At 41.9% G+C, this 18,714-nt stretch overlaps 1 protein-coding gene across 5 annotated transcripts in view; it reads left to right on the top strand.

Annotated features, from left to right (window-relative positions):
- RYR3 (ryanodine receptor 3) overlaps positions 1-18,714 on the top strand; it is a 684,284-nt gene that overhangs the window by 406,158 nt on the left and 259,412 nt on the right. For all 5 annotated transcript variants that reach the window (XM_044272379.1, XM_044272378.1, XM_044272377.1 and 2 more), the window contains exons 58-63: positions 1,811-1,926; positions 5,748-5,815; positions 11,914-12,035; positions 12,517-12,566; positions 14,217-14,277; positions 18,028-18,266. In XM_044272379.1, coding sequence (XP_044128314.1) covers positions 1,811-1,926; positions 5,748-5,815; positions 11,914-12,035; positions 12,517-12,566; positions 14,217-14,277; positions 18,028-18,266 — 656 coding nt within the window. The remainder of the gene's footprint in view (positions 1-1,810; positions 1,927-5,747; positions 5,816-11,913; positions 12,036-12,516; positions 12,567-14,216; positions 14,278-18,027; positions 18,267-18,714) is intronic.

The following is an 18,714-nucleotide window of genomic DNA, read 5'->3' as shown; positions in this document are numbered from 1 at the left end:
CCTCCGGATCCAGCCTCAGGGAACGCCTAGACCAACAGGTTAACGGCCGATGTGGACGCTCTGAGAAGCTAGGAACCCTTGGACTACTGGGTGTGCAGGCTTGACCTATGGCCAGACAGAGCTGGCATAATTTGCCATGGAATTCTTATCTCGCCCCTTGTCGAGTGTCCTTTCCGAAAGGACGTTCAGCGCAGCAGGGTGGATCGTGACCGATAAGGGCACTCGCCTAGCTCACGACAGTGTGGACTACCTCACATTTCTAAAAATGAATGAGGCAACGATCTCGGAGGAATTAAACACCTGTGACGACAACGTGTAATTGAATTTCCTCATCCCAGCCCACACATATCAGCCACCACCCATAACAAAGAATAGTCCTTGTCTTATGTATATACAGCGGCATAAAAAGCCTTTTCTGTCAGGTGAATGCCTAAATTTTGGGGCCTCTACTCCAGTGGCCTACAATAAAATTGTTATCCACTGACCGCCTAATATACCACCAGCCACATAATCACTTTTTCTTTTCTGTCAGGTGAATGCATAGTTTTTGGGGCCTGTACTCCACTGGTCTACAGTAAAATTGTTATCCATTGACCATCTAATATACCTCCAGCCACATAATCACTTGTTCTTTTCTGTCAGGTGAATGCCTAATGTTTGGGGCCTGTACTCCATTGGCCTGCAGTAAAATTGTTATCCAGTGACCGCCTAATATACCTCCAGATACATAATCACTAGTTCTTTTCTGTCAGGCAAATACCTAATCTTTGGGGCCTGTACTGGCCTACAGTAAAACATTTTAGCCGGTGACTGCCTATGGTACCTCCAGCCACATAATCACTTGTTCTTTTTTGTCAGGTGAATGCCTAATTTTTGGGTGGGGCCTGTACTGGCATACCGTAAAATTGTTATCCACTGATCATCTAATATACCTCCAGCCACATAATCACTTGTTCTTTTCTGTCAGGTGAATGCCTAATTTTTGGGGTCTGAACTCCACTGGCCTACAGTAAAATTGTTATTCAGTGACCGTCTAATATACCTCCAGCCACAAATTCACTTGTTCTTTTCTGTCCGGTGAATGACTAATGTTTGGGGCCTGTACTCCACTGGCCGGCAGTAAAATTTCTATCCACTGACTGCCTAATGTACCTCCAGCCGTAGGAACCTAAGCTCAGTCAAGAAGTTAGAGGGCAGTCATAAAGAATAAAGTCGTATATCATTCTACTTGAGAATTATAAATTAATAGAATGTACTCCCATGTTAAGGACCCTAATATTTTGTTCAGAGCAGAGAGCAGCCACAAAGAACACCTCTTCCACTGGAGAACCCTCTTATCAGTGAATTACCTTTGTTTTTTTGGGACACTGTGTAATTCTTCATATCCCCTTTGATGGTTCTGCAGGGGTATCGAACGCTTGCTGCTGTGTCGCTAATAACACCTGATCACTTACAATCGAGACAACAGGACAACCTCTGACAATATATTGTCAGAAGGTCTTCTTAGAAAAAGGCAATGTCTTGAGTGTACAATAATATATTATAGTTTATACTATATTAAAAAATAAAATAAAATTATCAAATATGTTATGAAAAATGTTCTGATGCTCTGATAGTAACCAGTAGATTACATAGAGTAACACTTTTCCTTTGGACAGGCTGAAGAGACAGGATCTAATGAAATTCCTTAGCAAACTTATGCTGTTCAGTTAATTATAATATTCAGTGTAAATGGTTTATGAATACATGAAGTGTTTATAATTGTTATCTTCTTAATGGAGTCCTTATGACCGTTTTTTTTTTTTTTTAGGGGATTAAAAGATATGGAACTAGATGCATCTTCTATGGAGAAAAGATTTGCCTTTAAATTTCTGAAGAAAGTCCTACATTATGTAGATTCGGCACAGGAATTTATTGCACATTTAGGTAACATAAAAATAATTCATTTAATAATAATAAATAGGATAATAGTACTTCGGACATATTGACTGCATTCAAATGTGTATTGCATTTAAAGATTTGGATAGGATATTTGGATATGTTTAACTTTTCCTTGATGTAGCAAAGTTGATTCAATTATGCATTGTAATATAAATTTCAGAGCCCTCCTTTAGCTTCCTCTTAACTGCAAAGAGATCAAGAAGACAATATTGCAACATGGTAAGGTTGAACAAAGTCCATCAAATTCAGGGAAACACGCATGTCCTAGTAGTAGTTGCCAACTGCCTCATAGTGGGAAAAATGTTATTTTGACCCAATCTATGGCAATCAGACAACATTTTGAATAATCTAATGTACCAGTATATTATTTCTAAAATTATAATTTAAAAAAGATATCAAGACCTCTTTTGAAATCTATCCCCTCCTAAGGACATTTCCTAGTTTGGCATTTGACGACTTGGCAATCTCTACATTTTGAAAGACTTAACCTTTTTATTTTTCTGTCAACATTGCTATATAAAGGCTTGGTTTTGGATGAGTTATGTCTTCTAATGTCACCATTGCGGAGTACAATGCTGTGAAAAAGTATTTGCCCCCCTTCCTAATTTTTATTTTATTTTACTCACTTATATATAGATAGATAGATAGATAGATAGATATACAGACGTGGACAAAATTGTTGGTACCCTTTGGTCAATGAAAGAAAAAGTCACAATGGTCACAGAAATAACTTTAATCTGACAAAAGTAATAATAAATTAAAATTCTATAAATGTTAACCAATGAAAGTCAGACATTGTTTTTCAACCATGCTTCAACAGAATTATGTAAAAAAATAAACTCATGAAACAGGCATGGACAAAAATGATGGTACCCCTAGAAAACACAGAACATAATGTGACCAAAGGGACATGTTAATTCAAGGTGTGTCCACTAATTAGCATCACAGGTGTCTACAACCTTGTAATCAGCCATTGGGCCTATATATATGGCTCCAGGTAATCACTGTGTTGTTTGGTGATATGGTGTGTACCACACTCGACATGGACCAGAGGAAGCAAAGGAAAGAGCTGTCTCAAGAGATCAGAAAGAAAATTATAGACAAGCATGTTAAAGGTAAAGGCTATAAGACCATCTCCAAGCAACTAGATGTTCCTGTGAGTACAGTTGCACATATTATTCATAAGTTTAAGATCCATGGGACTGTAGCCAACCTCCCTGGACGTGGCCGCAGGAGGAAAATTGATGACAAATCTAAGAGACGGATAATCCGAATGGTAACAAAAGAGCCTAGAAAGACTTCTAAAGAGATTCAAGGTGAACTTCATGCTCAAGGAACATCAGTGTCAGATCGCACCATCCGTCGTTGTTTGAGCCAAAGTGGACTACATGGGAGACGACCAAGGAGGACACCATTGTTGAAAACGAATCATAAAAAAGCAAGACTGGAATATGCCAAACTACATGTTGACAAGCCACAAAGCTTCTGGGAGAATGTCCTGTGGACAGATGAGACAAAAATCGAAGTTTTTGCCAAGGCACATCAGCTGTATGTTCACAGACGAAAAAATGAAGCATATCAAGAAAAGAACACTGTCCCTACTGTGAAACATGGAGGAGGCTCTGTTATGTTCTGGGGCTGCTTTGCTGCGTCTGGCACAGGGTGTCTTGAATCTGTGCAGGGTACAATGAAATCTCAAGACTATCAAGGAATTCTAGAGAGAAATGTACTAGCCAGTGTCAGAAAGCTTGGTCTCAGTCGCAGGTCATGGGTCTTGCAACAGGACAATGACCCAAAACACACCGCTAAAAACACCCAAGAATGGCTAAGAGGAAAAAATTGGACTATTCTAAAGTGGCCTTCTATGAGCCCTGACCTCAATCCTATTGAGCATCTTTGGAAGGAGCTGAAACATGCAGTCTGGAAAAGGCACCCTTCAAACCGGACACAACTGGAGCAGTTTGCTCATGAGGAGTGGGCCAAAATACCTGCTGAGAGGTGCAGATGTCTCATTGACAGTTACAGGAAGCGTTTGATTGCAGTGATTGCCTCAAAAGGTTGCGCAACAAAATATTAAGTTAGGGGTACCATCATTTTTGTCCATGCCTGTTTCATGAGTTTATTTTTTTACATAATTCTGTTGAAGCATGGTTGAAAAACAATGTCTGACTTTCATTGGTTAACATTTATAGAATTTTAATTTATTATTACTTTTGTCAGATTAAAGTTATTTCTGTGACCATTGTGACTTTTTCTTTCATTGACCAAAGGGTACCAACAATTTTGTCCACGTCTGTAGTGCTTTACAGACAGGAGCATAAAGCTGTCCCCAATGGGGCTCACAATCTAAGGTCCCTATCAGTATGTCTTTGGAGTGTAGGAGGAAACCGGAGTACCTGGAGGAAACCCACACAAACATGGGGAGAACATACAAACTCCATGTAGATGTTGTCCTTGGTCGCGATCGGACCAAGGACTTCAGCGCTGCAAGGCACCAGTGCTAACCACTGAGCCACGCTTACATGTTTCAGATCATCAAAACTACTGTAAATATTAGAAAGTTGCTGGTTTTAGATAATGATTTCATTTGCTGAAGGTAAAGATTTATTCAAAACCTATATCAACCATGTGGAAAAGTACTGCTTGTGCCACCCTAGGTAGCTACAATTGCAATGAAATTGTTAGAATAACTTGTGATGAGTTTCAAATCGCTGTGGAGGAATTATTCGCCCACTCTTCTTTGCAGAATTGTTTTAATTCGGCTACATTGGAGCATTTTCTTTTATGAACTAGCCATTTAAGGTCATTCCACAGCATCTCAATTGGATTCAAGTCAGGACTTTGATTCAGTCACCCCAAAACCTTAGGGGTTGTCCGTCCCCCCCAACTGCAATTTTAGTTATGTGTCTGAATCTGCTCTGCTGAAAGAAAGTCACTTACCTAGACTGTGGCGCTCAGTTCCAGTGCCGAGGGTCCCAACTCGGCTGCTACCAGGTCCCTGTGGACCAGAAATGAGACGATCCATGTGCATTCATTAGCATCAATGGTGAGATGTTCCCAAGCAGCATGTGACCGCCAAGGCTAGTGAATGGCTACAGCGGTCCAAACTGAATCCAGCTGTCAGTTGTGTTTGGTTAATTTAGTAGCTAAATCAACCAGGATAATTGCAACATATGGGGTAATTTATGTGTTCAGTTTATCTTATGGTTCATTATGGATGCAGCAAATACGAATTAGGTATAGTTTCTTTAACTTTTTTTCAAAAATAAAGGGAAAAAGACAGTTTAAAAAGCTTTTATTGAGCATTTTGCAATAAAAGAAGAGCAACAAGAAAAAAATAAAAGGGAGGAAGAGTAAAGTGACCATAATCGGTCTAGTCATATGTGCATACAACGTTATAGTAGTATAAGCAGATAACATCACTATTATAATAAGCAATGATATAACTAAACATACAGTCAAAATTACATAAGGTAAGTAGTAGTTTCCCAAAATCTTTTGTTAAGTCTAGCTTCCCATAAAAGACGTTCTTTATTAATTAGGAATAAAATCCAGACATCAATTATATATACAGTGTGTACAGTCTACGCGTTTCAGACCCCAAGCATTTGGATCTTTCCTCATGACATGAGCGCTGCAGTTTTTACATTTATCTACAGAAGGCAAGTAGTGTATTCAATATCACAGTCCTTACAAATGAAAATAAAATCTGAGAACAATGTATTGCACTTCGATATAAATCTTTTACAGTTTAAACCATGTATTATTGAAGAATCTTATGTGCTGACTTGATTTTATCTCTACAGAGGCTGTTGTGGGCAGTGCTAAATCAGAGAAGTCGCCACATGAGCAGGAAATCAAATTTTTTGCTAAAGTAAGTTTCACCGTAGAATATTTTCTTTATACACTTCTGACCAAAGTTCATTTCACTGTATATTTTTCATTTATGTATTAGCTATTGAGGAGTTTGTAGTGCATAGAAAACATGGAAGAAGGTGCCTCTGACTTCAACCTTCTACCAGTGGCGTTGCTAGGGCTGGGGTCACCCGGTGCGTTAGAAAATGGTGTCACCCCCCTTCGGACAAGTCACGTAGGGGACGTCTATCAAGCTCCTCCCTGCCACCGCGGAGGCGCTGACGTCCTTTCACGTCCTTCGCTGAGCCTGCCCACCGACCTAAGCGGTAACGGGAGGCGGGGGGTATGGATAGTAAACAGACCGCTAACGTGGGGGGGGCTAAGCAGACAGATCACCGGGGGGGGGGGGTTAAGGGTTCGGATTAACATTGTTAAGAACAGGTTCCCTACTCAACGGCGGACGCACGGCGTCACAACACATACACTATATATATCCAACACACATACACATAAATACACCATATACATGGTACACATACATAAATACACTATATATACACCCAAATAAATATGGCCCAATTCTCTAAGTCCCCTCCCCCCGCATTTTGCTGTACTTGCTAGACAGCAGCACATACCTCTCACATCCAGGGCCTCCAGGTGACGTCTCCTCTGTAGATCTTCTCTGTCATCATCTTCTCCATTTGGACTGGACACTTCTATCAGCCGCCTCATCTCTGCAGAGTGTGACACACAGATATCTTAGTGTCCTCACTTTTCTATCCCCAACCTGGAGTCCCCACAGTGTTATCCTGCGGCTTGCTGTGCCCCCCAATATCCCCAAATACTATCCTGAAGAAATAATAGTGCCTCCATAGTAACAGTGCTCCTCATAGTCCCACCAATAGTAATTCCCTTATAGAATGCCCTCATTAGTAATACTGCCCCCCACACTGCCCCACATTAAGTAATACTGCCCCCCACACTGCCCCACATTAAGTAATTTGCCCCCACACTGCCCCACATTAAGAAATTTGCCCCCCACACTACCCCACATTATGTGATTTGCCCCCCACACTGCCTCACATTATGTAATTTGCCCCCCACACTGCCCCACATTATGTAATTTGCCCCCACTGCCCAACATTGTTATTTGCCCCCCACACTGCCCCACATTATGTAAGTTGCCCCCAACACTGCCCCACATTAAGAAATTTGCCCCCCACACTACCCCACATTATGTGATTTGCCCCCCACACTGCCTCACATTATGTAATTTGCCCCCCACACTGCCCCACATTATGTAATTTGCCCCCACTGCCCAACATTGTTATTTGCCCCCCACACTGCCCCACATTATGTAAGTTGCCCCCAACACTGCCCCACATTATGTAAGTTGCCCCCAACACTGCCCCCACAATGTAATTTGCCCCCCACACTGCCTCACATTATGTAATTTGCCCCCCACACTGCCTCACATTATGTAATTTGCCCCCCACACTGCCTCACATTATGTAATTTTCCCCCCACACTGCCTCACATTATGTAATTTGCCCGCCACACTGCCTCACATTATGTAATTTGCCCCCCACACTGCCTCACATTATGTAATTTGCCCCCCACACTGCCTCACATTATGTAATTTGCCCCACACTGCCCTCCATTATGTCATTTGCTCCCACACTAAGTAATTTTGTCCCCACACTAAGTAATTTTGCCCCCATGCTACCCTCCATTATGTAGTTTGCCTGCCACACTGCCCCCCCACTAAGTTATTTGCCCCACACACTAAGTAATTTTGCCCCCACACAAGTTAATTTTGCTCCCACACTGCCCCCCGTACTTATGTCGCTGCGCGAGCATGAGTTCAGTTAAGTTCAGTGTCTTCGGCGCGCAATCCCGTCCTGCGGCCCGTGATCCCGTGAGACCCACCACGGGAGGTCACGGGTCTCGCGGGATTGCACGCCGAAGTTACTGAACTCATGCCTGCACAACCGGCAACTACAGGATCAGATCAGCAACACAAGTAACAAGGGGGCAGGTGCTAGTGGTGTTGGGAACTTGGGTCCGGCGGGTGACACCCCATCAGGCTGGTGTCACCAGGTGCGGCCCGCACCCGCCTTGCAACACCACTGCCTTCTACCACACAAATTATTTTTTAAAGGAATTCAGTAATCAGAAAATGTACTGGTAACCCCTTCCTGACCTGGAGATTTTCTTTTTTTGCGTTCTCGCTAGTGTTGATCGAGCATTGCATGCTTGGCACATCTAGGTGTTCGGCAGAATACCTCATATGCTTGGCTAGAGCCTCCTCCCCACAGGTTTGTTTGCTGCTACGCAGCCAATAAACTCGCAGGTAACTACTGCCACTCACTGTAATGCCATAGCCATGTTGGTTACTGGTATTACAGTGATTGGCTGGCCGAAACGTGTCCTCGGGTGCTATAAAGCACCCGATGATACGCGGTTCGGCTCAGTGTTAGTCAGGGAGAGCTGTGCTGTAAAAGGGACAGATAGTGTAGGGAATTGATTCAATTAAATTACATTTTTTTGTTAGGCAGGGTTGGTGTTAGAGACCCAAAAGTCATTTTAAGGACTATTGTTGTGTCTGGCAGCAATTATATATTTTTTGTGCAACCTGCGCTAAATAGCGTGCAATTGTTTGGCCGCTGCATTACCGCCGCGACAATACCTGCGCTACGTTTCCAGTATAACGTTAGTGCATCCACTGTGGGTATGGTGTTCTTTTGGTGATGTGCAGTGTTTTGTTTTTGCGCCAAACATCTTTTGGAATTATGGCCAAAAAGTTCAACCATGGTTTCATCAGACCATAACTCCTTTTCCCACATGATTTTGGGAGACTTCAGATGTGTTTTTGCAAAATGTAGCCTGGCTTTTTTACTCCATTTTACCAGTGTCATGAAGTACAATATGTGACGAGAAAACATTCTCAGAATGGCCTGGATAAGTCAAAGCGTTTTAAAGTTATCACCACAAGAAGTGACACTGGTCAGATTTGCAAACAATTGCCTGGTCCTTAAGGTGAAAATGAGCCCGGTCCCTAAGGGGTTAAAGGTGGAAAAAAGTTGTGAAATTATTTATCTTTGTCTTATTTTTTTACAGCACAGAAACCTGACATTTTAACAGGGGTGTGTAGACCTTTTTATATCCACTGTAATACAGATAGTTAGGGGGAGATAGTCAGTGTAGGTTAGATCCTGATATAGTGTAGCTGACAGGTTCCAGTGCAGGGTGTTAGGTAGTGTACATACATAGTGCTGTAATGTGACAAGTTCAGCACAATACTTAGTGCACCAATCAGTAATATGTAGTCAGACCTGCTAAAATGTGAAGTTGCACGTATTGCGCATCATTAATTGCCAATTTGCGCAATAGCAAATATATTGGAGCACTCTATCTGCATATAAAGGTATTGTAATGTTCTGCCGTGCCAACCATTTTCTCCAGTCTCAGGAAACTTCTAGCAGCTTGAAAAATGTAGTAAAAGTGACCCACACCTGTATTACGCGCGCATTACGTGCATATTACATTGCTGATTTTCGCAATCAAGAAAATAATGGCAAATTTGTGAATTTATGACGAATATTCACCAAAATATTCACGAAATATCGCGAATTCGAATATTGCCCCTGCCGCTCATCACTAGTCTTTGATCAGCATTACCGCCGATCGCAGACATTAGCTCTGAAACACAAGGCATCCGGTAGCTATGGCACTTGCTCTGCTCTGGAGCTGGTGCCATCTTTAAAGACCCGACATCTGCCCTACATGTATGAAAGATCTTGGGGAGGGGTTAAACCAGGCACGATGCCTTAGAATGAACTTCCTGGTGATAGATTTTTTTTAAATAACTTTGTTAATTTTGGATGGTTGAGCTTGAATTATGACAAGTGCATTAAGGATATGGCAATATAAATGATGGTACTGTGGGGGGATTCGCTCTGGTAGGCAGGGTAAGCGGACGCAGTACAGAGGCAAAAACAAGGTTGTAAAGCAAAGTTCAGTGTTTTATTCACACAATAGAAAAAACATGCCAAAAGTAACGGTGTTCAGTTTTGGTGCCTGTCCACAGTCCTTCACCTGGTCAGTAGTTTTCCACCCGCAGTCCACAGCAGGCTTTAGAGGCCTGTTTCCCCAGCATGCGGCTCTCAAGACACGGACTCCACAGCTTCTCTGTCATGGAGGATAATCCTCCACAGCTGAACGTGCTGGCTGGGTTTTTATATCCCAGCCCAAAACCCAGCCTGGAACCGTGGGGAACAGCCACCCACCCTGCTCTTTGGCTACTCCCAATAAGAACATCGGTGACATGTATCTTCCGTCAATGACGACCCCTTGTTCCTTCTTACAGTACTTATTATCATTCTTTAAGCTGTGCTGTATCCTTATTTTTCAATTTGTGAGTTTTCATCTCCTCACTGTAAATGCTGCATGAAATTTGTGCTTTTCTTTATTAAAAGTTATTAAATACACTGTCCCATATATAGGAATGGCAGTACACCTAGACATTGTCATAAACTGCTCCAAAATTTGGAGTAAATTGGTACAATATGGTGCTGTTCTGGCATATTTAATTATTTAGAAATCTTCAGCGCCTAGCTCACCAAGGGGTGTGGTTTATTTAAAAATGGGTGCAGCCATGCACATAATTTGTCCTTCGGCATGAACCATTGGCACCTGTCTAGACAGCCTGTTTGAGTTTATGCCATCTATAGGATTAGAAATTCTGACCCACTGTATTGATGTGATTACCAGTTGTTGGTGAATAGGATGCATTCTCATTTCTTTAATTAGAAAAAAGGGGGAATTTTTATGTTTTTCTGATTAGTCCCTTTCCAATTCTCCTTTTAGAAAAACGTTTAAAAAAAAAGTTTCAGGTCGAAAATTACTTGTATAAAATACACATCACAAACATCTGCTTGTGTAACATTAGCAGTCTCAGCCGCTCAGCAACTCTGTGTTGCCGGCGGTTCACACCCGCTAGCATCTCTCTGCTCTCTCCCGGCAGGCATAGCCACCAGAGTCTGGTCCCACGCTGTAGGCCTCTTCTGGTCATTTCTCTTTCATGCCTGTTAGGGTACTTGATGTTTCCATGGCTATTGAAAGGCCAGTGTGTGTGCAGCATTATCTCTCCCCAAGCAATGGCTGCCTTCCATGGATTACTTAAGATGCCTTCTCCTATGGTGCCCCTCACCAGTGTCTCTTGACCCGCCTGGGTGAGCTTTCTCTGAACAGAGACTGCTGCAGGGGATCCAGCGGGTCACTACCTCTGGAAGTAGAGTGCAAAGTACAAGAGTTAAAGGTGAGGACTAGGGGTGCCACTTAGACAATGTCCTTAGGAATTCTGTTCTACGACACATGAAAATGCTTGCTGATGACCAACTTGGGACTCCATTCAATAACATCCATATGCCATAATAATATTATGCGAGTCCTGCAAAGTTGTTATGAGGGTTAATGACTGTGCAACTGCTATGAAACCCTTGGAGGCATGGGGCCTAGTCATTTAATCTCTTTTACTATTGGTATTAAAGGGATTGTCCAACTAAAAAAATGATCTTTAAATTAGTTTCAAGTAATAAGATATACAACTTACTAATAGCCTTCAAAGGTTTCCTGGTTTCCCACTGTCAGCACAATCCTGGGTTGGGTCCAGCAGTTAAAATTCTGCCTTGTGCTTGATACAGGATAGCATTTCCTGTGTCAGTACAGTACAGTAGCTGACATAGGAAACACTATCCTGTATCCAACACCAGCTAGAAGTAGAGCTGGGAGAACCGGGACCTGCTGTGACAGCAGAAGGTCAGGGTCACCGTTGCTAACTGAAGAGTATGACAACGTTGTGTATCTTATTTAAAACACACTTAAAGAGTTTAAGAATTTAGAGAATATTTTTGAGATGGACAACCCCTCCAAAAGCTTGTGGAGGACTTTTCATAGAAACTGCATTGTTCTCAAACAAGGGTAGGACTTTGAAAGGATGGTGGATAACCAGACACCACACAAGAGAACCAAATGTAAATATTTGCTATGTGGCCCCCTCTCTTCCATCTGCATCACTGATGAAGATCTAAAAGCTGCTTGTGTTTTCTGCTGCAGGTTCTCTTACCTCTCGTTGACCAGTACTTTAAGAATCACTGTCTGTACTTTCTGTCCTCCCCAATTAAAACTCTGAGCAGTAGCGGTTATGCATCTAACAAAGAGAAAGAGATGGTGGCAAAGTAAGTAGTGGCCATTTGTGTTTCATTCCAGATAAAATGAACTTCAAAGTGAATCAATGTTCATCTCATAATAGCATGTATTTTTTATCAGTGCTCCTGGTTACTACTGTAATATTAATTGCTGTTGTTTCTCTATATGAAAATACACTTAGTAGTTTATGCTGTTTCTAACATTTTATGTATTCATCGCCTTTTATGTGTAGTCATCATAACCATCATTTACACATTCTCATTTGAGGCCTTCTAGGGCACATCACTAATAGTTGCACATAAGTGTCCTGCTAAATCTTCCATACTTCCACCATGTCTCAATGTGTGAGCGTTTCCATTAAGTGATAAGAAATGCAGTTGTTGTATCTGTATGTAAGTGCAGCTTTTGCACGTCTGTGTCTTACCAATTTCAGTATTATTCTTTGCATCTTTTTCCTAACTTGTTACCATTTTTTTCTCATTTCCTCTGTACTTCTCCCTGTCACTTCAGTCTGTTCTGCAAACTGGCAGCTCTTGTAAGACATAGGATATCACTGTTTGGTAAGTCAATTTCAGATAGGTTAGGAAAGGAATTGCAAGCAAGGGTACTTTCTCTTAAATTATGCATGGAAATGGCACGTAACATGACTTCTGTGTTGTGTGAAAATAACACATGGAAATCTTGAAAATTTATGTAAACAGACACAAGTTCAAGTAACTTTATGTAATGTTATGCTGCATATTATCTACAAAGGATACTCAACTGAAAACAGCTTAATCTCTGCCTTTTATTATCATTCTTTTTTTTTTAGGTTCAAATTCTATGCTAAATTCAACATGTATCAATTATAGGAGACTGAGCTCCAATGTTTTCATGCAGAGCTCCAAATTTTGGAGCTATGTACCAAAAAAGCACAGAATTTCAAACCTATATAAATTAAAGGAACAAATGGCATTGAAGAGGGAAATTCACTTTAAATTTGTTTGCCTGCCACTTACAGGGGAACTGCTTAAATAGCAAAGATCTAACAGTTATATTTGTGTTTGGACGCAAGGACGTTCCAATAATAAGATGAAGATACTTTGGAAATGCATTAAAATATCAAGGCATTTCTATTGAACAGTTCCCGATCATGTTTGTTCTTAATAAACTAGTGTTGTTTCTGGGAGCCATGTTTTTAATGTCAAACAACCCCCTTAACTGCTAAAGAGGTCACCAAGAGCTGCACCTAGCTGAACTCAATGGACATGAAGGATTTTGTTCAGTGGGTGCCCTTTGATGCTTTCATTCCTCTGATACCCAGACACCTCATGCTATGATGTTTACTGAAAGGACCCACCATAAGAAATGGGGTTTCCAAAAGGGATAAATCTTTTAAAGATATTGTCCAGGAATACATAATTTCTAACAGATTTCAGATGCCTCCCCTACTGAAAGGATCATGCCTACCTGCTCCCCGCCAGTCTGGTCCTCAGAGCTGGCTCCTGCTCTCCGTCCTCTGGTCCGGGGTTTGTTTATTTTCATACCCGACATGAGCATGGTAAACTGATCCTCCTCTTTAGCCAACCACTGGCTTCATCGATGACATGTCTCTTGTGGACGCATCTCTGTTAAAGCCAGCGGTTGGCCGAAGAGGATTAGGTGACCATGCTGCAGCTAGGGAGGAAGAAAATAAAACCCAGACTGTAAAATGAAGACTCGGGAGCCAGTACAGTGGTCTGGAGCGGTGGGGAGCAGGTACCGAAGTATGATCCTTTCAGTAGGAGAGGCAGACTACTGGAATCTGTTAGCAATTATCTATTCCCAGACACCCCTAACATATCAATTTTTAATCTTTATATGTTTTGTGTTCCCAGCATGCTCAGCTATTTATAGTCAGCAAAAATAAATGATTGCAGTTGCCCAAAATCTAGATTTGATAGTTCCTTGTGAACAAATAATAAAATAAAAGAGTTTTATGTTTTCTCCAGCTAGTAAGTTAATAAGTAATAAAATAGGGACTTGTCCTGTAGCAACCAAACCCTAGTATAACATCATCACTGTTGTGTATGTTTCATATCCTTTCTAATACTGCATGTCACCAGTGAGCCATTGTCACATGTATGAGAAGCAAGAATGACACAGTAGCCAGTGCAAACACGTTTAATTAACATCCCATATTGACAGTAGATGTGTACCCTAATATGTTTACTCTCATCCCTTTACTGCAGGAAGTGACTCTGCCACCATGGTGAGCTGTCTGCACATTCTGGCTCAGACACTCGACACACGGTACCTTCATCTGTTTTCATTCCAGCTTGTTCTGAGTTTATACTCTGTCTGACATTAAAGGGGTTCTGCAGTTTTTTTAAACTGATGATCTATCCTCTGGATAGATAATCAGCATCTGACCGGCGGTGGTCCGACACCCGGGACCTCTGCCGATCAGCTGTCTGAGAAGGCAGCGGCGCTGGCAGTAGTGCCGAGGTCCTTCTCGCTGTTTACCGCAGGCCCAGTAACGTCACGACTAGTATCAATGGCCTGGGCGGGGTTAAGCTCCATTCAAGTGAACAGAGCTTAGCCCAGCCCAGGCCATTGATACTAGTTATGACGTCACTGGGCCTGCGGTAAACAGTGAGAAGGCCGCGGCGCTACTGCCAGCACCGCTACCTTCCCAAACAGCTGATAGGCAGGCGTCCTGGATGTTGGACCCCTGCCAATCAGATGCTGATCTATCCAGAGGATAGATCATCAGTTAGAAAAAATCTGCAGAACCCCAACCCCTTTAAGTTTTATCTCTAACAATCTGAGTCATGGGTTATATGATAAACAGAACCTGCCACAATAGAAATAATGAAATTAATGTATGGAGATTTTTTTTAAAGAGAATTAGGGACATTTTATTGTTTTCCGCCACTACTGTGGTATAAAAACATAGCGAATTATTGCGCACACCATATTTGCACCAAAATTTGTGGCTTCTCACTACTCTCCCCACTTTTCAAAATAGGTAGTATATCTGTTCCACAATGTTGCTTTGACAGAACTCTCGGGGGGCATTCACAGGACTGTATTCATTTTGCAGTCTGCAAATCGCGGATCTGCAAAACACGGATACCGGATGTGCGTATCCCGCATTTTCCCCTACAGCAGGTCCTGCAAAACAGACAAGAATAGGACATGCTCTATTTTCTGTGGGGCTGCAGAACAGACATACAAATGCAGACAGCACACTGTGCACTGTCAACATCTTTTGAGGCCTCATTGAAATGAATGGGTCCACATGCGATCCGCAAAAAATGCAGACCGAAAATATGGTCGTGTGAAAATACCCTTAAAATAACAACATCTGAATGAAGGCCAAACAGAGTCGGAACAATTACACCCAGCGAAAAGCCCTACAAAGTGGCTAGCGGGGGCTAAAAAAGAAAGTACTTCCTGCTTATGTGGAATCATGTGGCATAGCACATGATCACTCTAAGCCAGTCAGCAATGGTTAAAGGGATCTTGTGTTGCAGTTTGGGACTAGAGGAACGGAGAACCAGGAAGTTATTTTTTTCAGGTCCTCTGTTTTTGGGTCTGTTAAACTCGGACATATCCTTTGCTCTGCTCTGAATCATGCAGGGCAAAGGCATTTCTTGGAGATCCGGTGATGTACTGGACTCTCCATGGGAAAAGCTAGGCAAAGGCTTCCACCTAGCACTGAGCCCAGTGATATTACCGGGACTGATGGGCGGGCTTTAGCGCTGCCCTAGACTGTAAAAAGAGCCAGGGAACACTGATAGGCGGAAGCCTCCTCCTAGCAGTGTTATAATAAACAAAAAAGTGGATCGCACAGGGCACGGGAGAGCATTGGAGAATGAAATGCTCCGATGCTCATGTCAGGGGGGCTGAACGGGTGAAGATGGGGATATGTCCGGGTTCAGCTCTGAACTCTGACAGCCTCTTTAAGTGAATGAAATTTTGCCCACTAGTATAGCTTTAGGATATCACATTCATGTACTAATTCAGAGTAGTCTTTCATAGTGCCAGATTCTCTTTAAAGAAAACATTTTTCATGCTAGTCATGGTGCTGAGCCTAGTGCAGAAGCCATATAAAAGTTGACTGTGACTCAAATTTTATTCAGTTCAGGTGTTTTTTGTTTTTTTATGTTGATTCAAGTTTTTGGGACTGAGTTACTGTGCAGTCGTCATGCCAGACAGCTGTGTCACCAAATATCTATAGCCTTACAGAGAGGGCTGCATAAACAGCAAAACCTAACTGGTCCATGCAAAGGAATAGTAGACTTACCATTTAAACAACTGGTTAACTGTAAATGGTGAGTCTATACCAAAATGTGCATGTGTAACATGCATATTTTCCAGCTGGTATACTTGAATTTCACTGCCTAGTGCAGTGGTTTCAACCTCTGGCACCCTAATTCTTAAACTACAACTCCCAGCATGCTCCATTCACTTCTGTGGGAGTTCCAAGAACAGTTGAGGAAGCGTGCTTGCTGGGAGTTGCAGTTTCACAACAGTTGGTATGCAGGAGGTTGGTGATGCTTGCCCTAGTAGAGAGAAAGGGGTGGAATCCATTGTGAAAATCCACAGTAGAAGTTAACAGGTTGTTAAATTTCGGCACAGAAGTCTGCAACATGTGGATGACATTTATACATCTCATCCACTTTCCACTGTGGATTTTATGTGCGCAAATTCACAGCAGATCCACCCTGTGTGGACTTACGCCCGTTCAGATGAGCAATGTTCACATCTGTGTGCTGTCCAAGTGTAGAATGGACAGCACACGGACTGAACACTAGCACACTAGGCCAATGTTCAGTTTTATAAGCAGACCATTGGTCCATGGAGTACTTAGATCAATTTTTTATGCACAAGACTCACCTGTTCAAGTTAATGGGTTCACCAGAACATGGATAGCTCAAAGGCGCCATGCAGTCACCATCCTTTTTTAACAAATCATCCCGTTTTGGCAGCTGGAACACAGTCCAGTTTTATCTTGCTCACCTGAATCTGGCATTACCCTAAGTGTTTTTTTATGGCATTTCTGTGCAGTTTTCATGGTGTTTTTTGCAGTAAAAATGCCAGCTCCAGATGAAAATATTGCTATTGGCATCTTCTCTATAGGGAAAGAGTGCCAGAAAAAACATGGTTCATACAGTTTAATAAAAAAAAAAAAAGCCATAAAAACGCAGCATGTGGTTTCTATGGTGTTTTGTTTTATTGAGCAAAAACACTAGAACAAAATCGTGTATTGGGTCCCTTACTGTGTCTGTTAGACTGAGAAATACTGTAAAATCTGCTTATCTGCCCCATAATAATCTGTCAGACCAATAATGGGGCTTACTTACTAATTGAACTTGCAAGAAAAGTCCAAGGCCACACCAAATGAGGTAGAAGCTGCTTTATCTGGAGGACATAAGCCAAACATCTCAACGTTTCATGCAGAGCTTTTCTCAAGCCCTCTCTGCTCCTTTTTGGATCCTTCTCTGATGCTCTAGCAGCAATATGTACAGTAGATACTGTACATCTGATATTGTTATATATGTTCTCCTGGGTGACATATACAGCTTGAGAAAGGCCTGTTTGCCAGAATGTTGCTGTTTTGGCTTATGTGCTCCCAAAAAAATAGCTTCTACTTCATTTGGCATTGTATTGGACTCTTCTTTCAAGTTGAACAAAAATTTCCAACCTAAGTCAATTTAAAAGTAATTCAGTAAAGTGTAATATCCACATGGGCATATTGAAATGGTCATCTTATCATGGACAAACCTTTGTGTCTTTGTCCAACTAATAAGCCTGCTGTTTTAAGCACAAATTGCACCATTCTTGTCCATGGGTCATATCTTGTATTACAGCTGCATTGACTTAAATGGGACCCCAATACCAGACACAAACCATTGGCAAGAATGGCACTCTTTTTGGATAAAAATACTTACGGCCCTTTAATATGTCAAGAACCTTAACAGATTGTCTTGAGATTTGTATCTTATTCACCGACTCAATGTTTTACATGGAGCTTGCCTGTTTGTTCCCATTCAGCACAGTGATGAAGTCTGGTTCCGAGTTGGTAAAAGCTGGAGTTAGAGCTTTCTTTGAAAATGCTGCTGAAGATTTAGAAAAGACCTTGGAAAACTTAAAGCTGGGAAAATTCACTCATTCAAGAACTCAGATGAAGGGTGTCTCCCAGAACATTAACTACACCACAGTGGCTCTCCTTCCAATCCTGACCTCCATTTTTGAACATGTGGCACGTCACCAGTTTGGTGTGGATTTGCTATGTAAGTTTTTAAATAGAGATATTTCTGAATAATCACTTTAAAAGCCTCTCCATCGGATGGGGTGCTGGGACCCCACCAATCTTCAGATATCCAAGTGTCTGCAAGTGTCCAGTAGGGCAGCCTGCATTGTAGACTGTGATGTGAATCTACATCAATGGGTCCCCTACTGAATACGGGAGCCTAGAAGACAGGACAGGACACTGTCTCACCGAGCATAAATATGATCAGCACGGACCGCGGCAATGCAAGAATCTGCAATGCAAGTTATAATATAATAGTTTCTATATAAAACTGCAGGTGTGCTTAAAATTATTTTGCTATGTAACTGGTCATGTAATGGAATCTCTGTTCAGTTGTGACAATCAAGCTTTCTCCATTCTCCTAGTTTGATATACATTATGCTTTCTGAATATTGCGCATTGGACCTATAGAGATCCTTAGGGTGATA

This window comes from Bufo gargarizans, chromosome 11 (genome assembly GCF_014858855.1).
Source record: "Bufo gargarizans isolate SCDJY-AF-19 chromosome 11, ASM1485885v1, whole genome shotgun sequence".
NCBI classification, from domain to species: Eukaryota; Metazoa; Chordata; class Amphibia; order Anura; family Bufonidae; genus Bufo; species Bufo gargarizans.
This window is presented reverse-complemented; position numbering and strand designations above follow the sequence as displayed.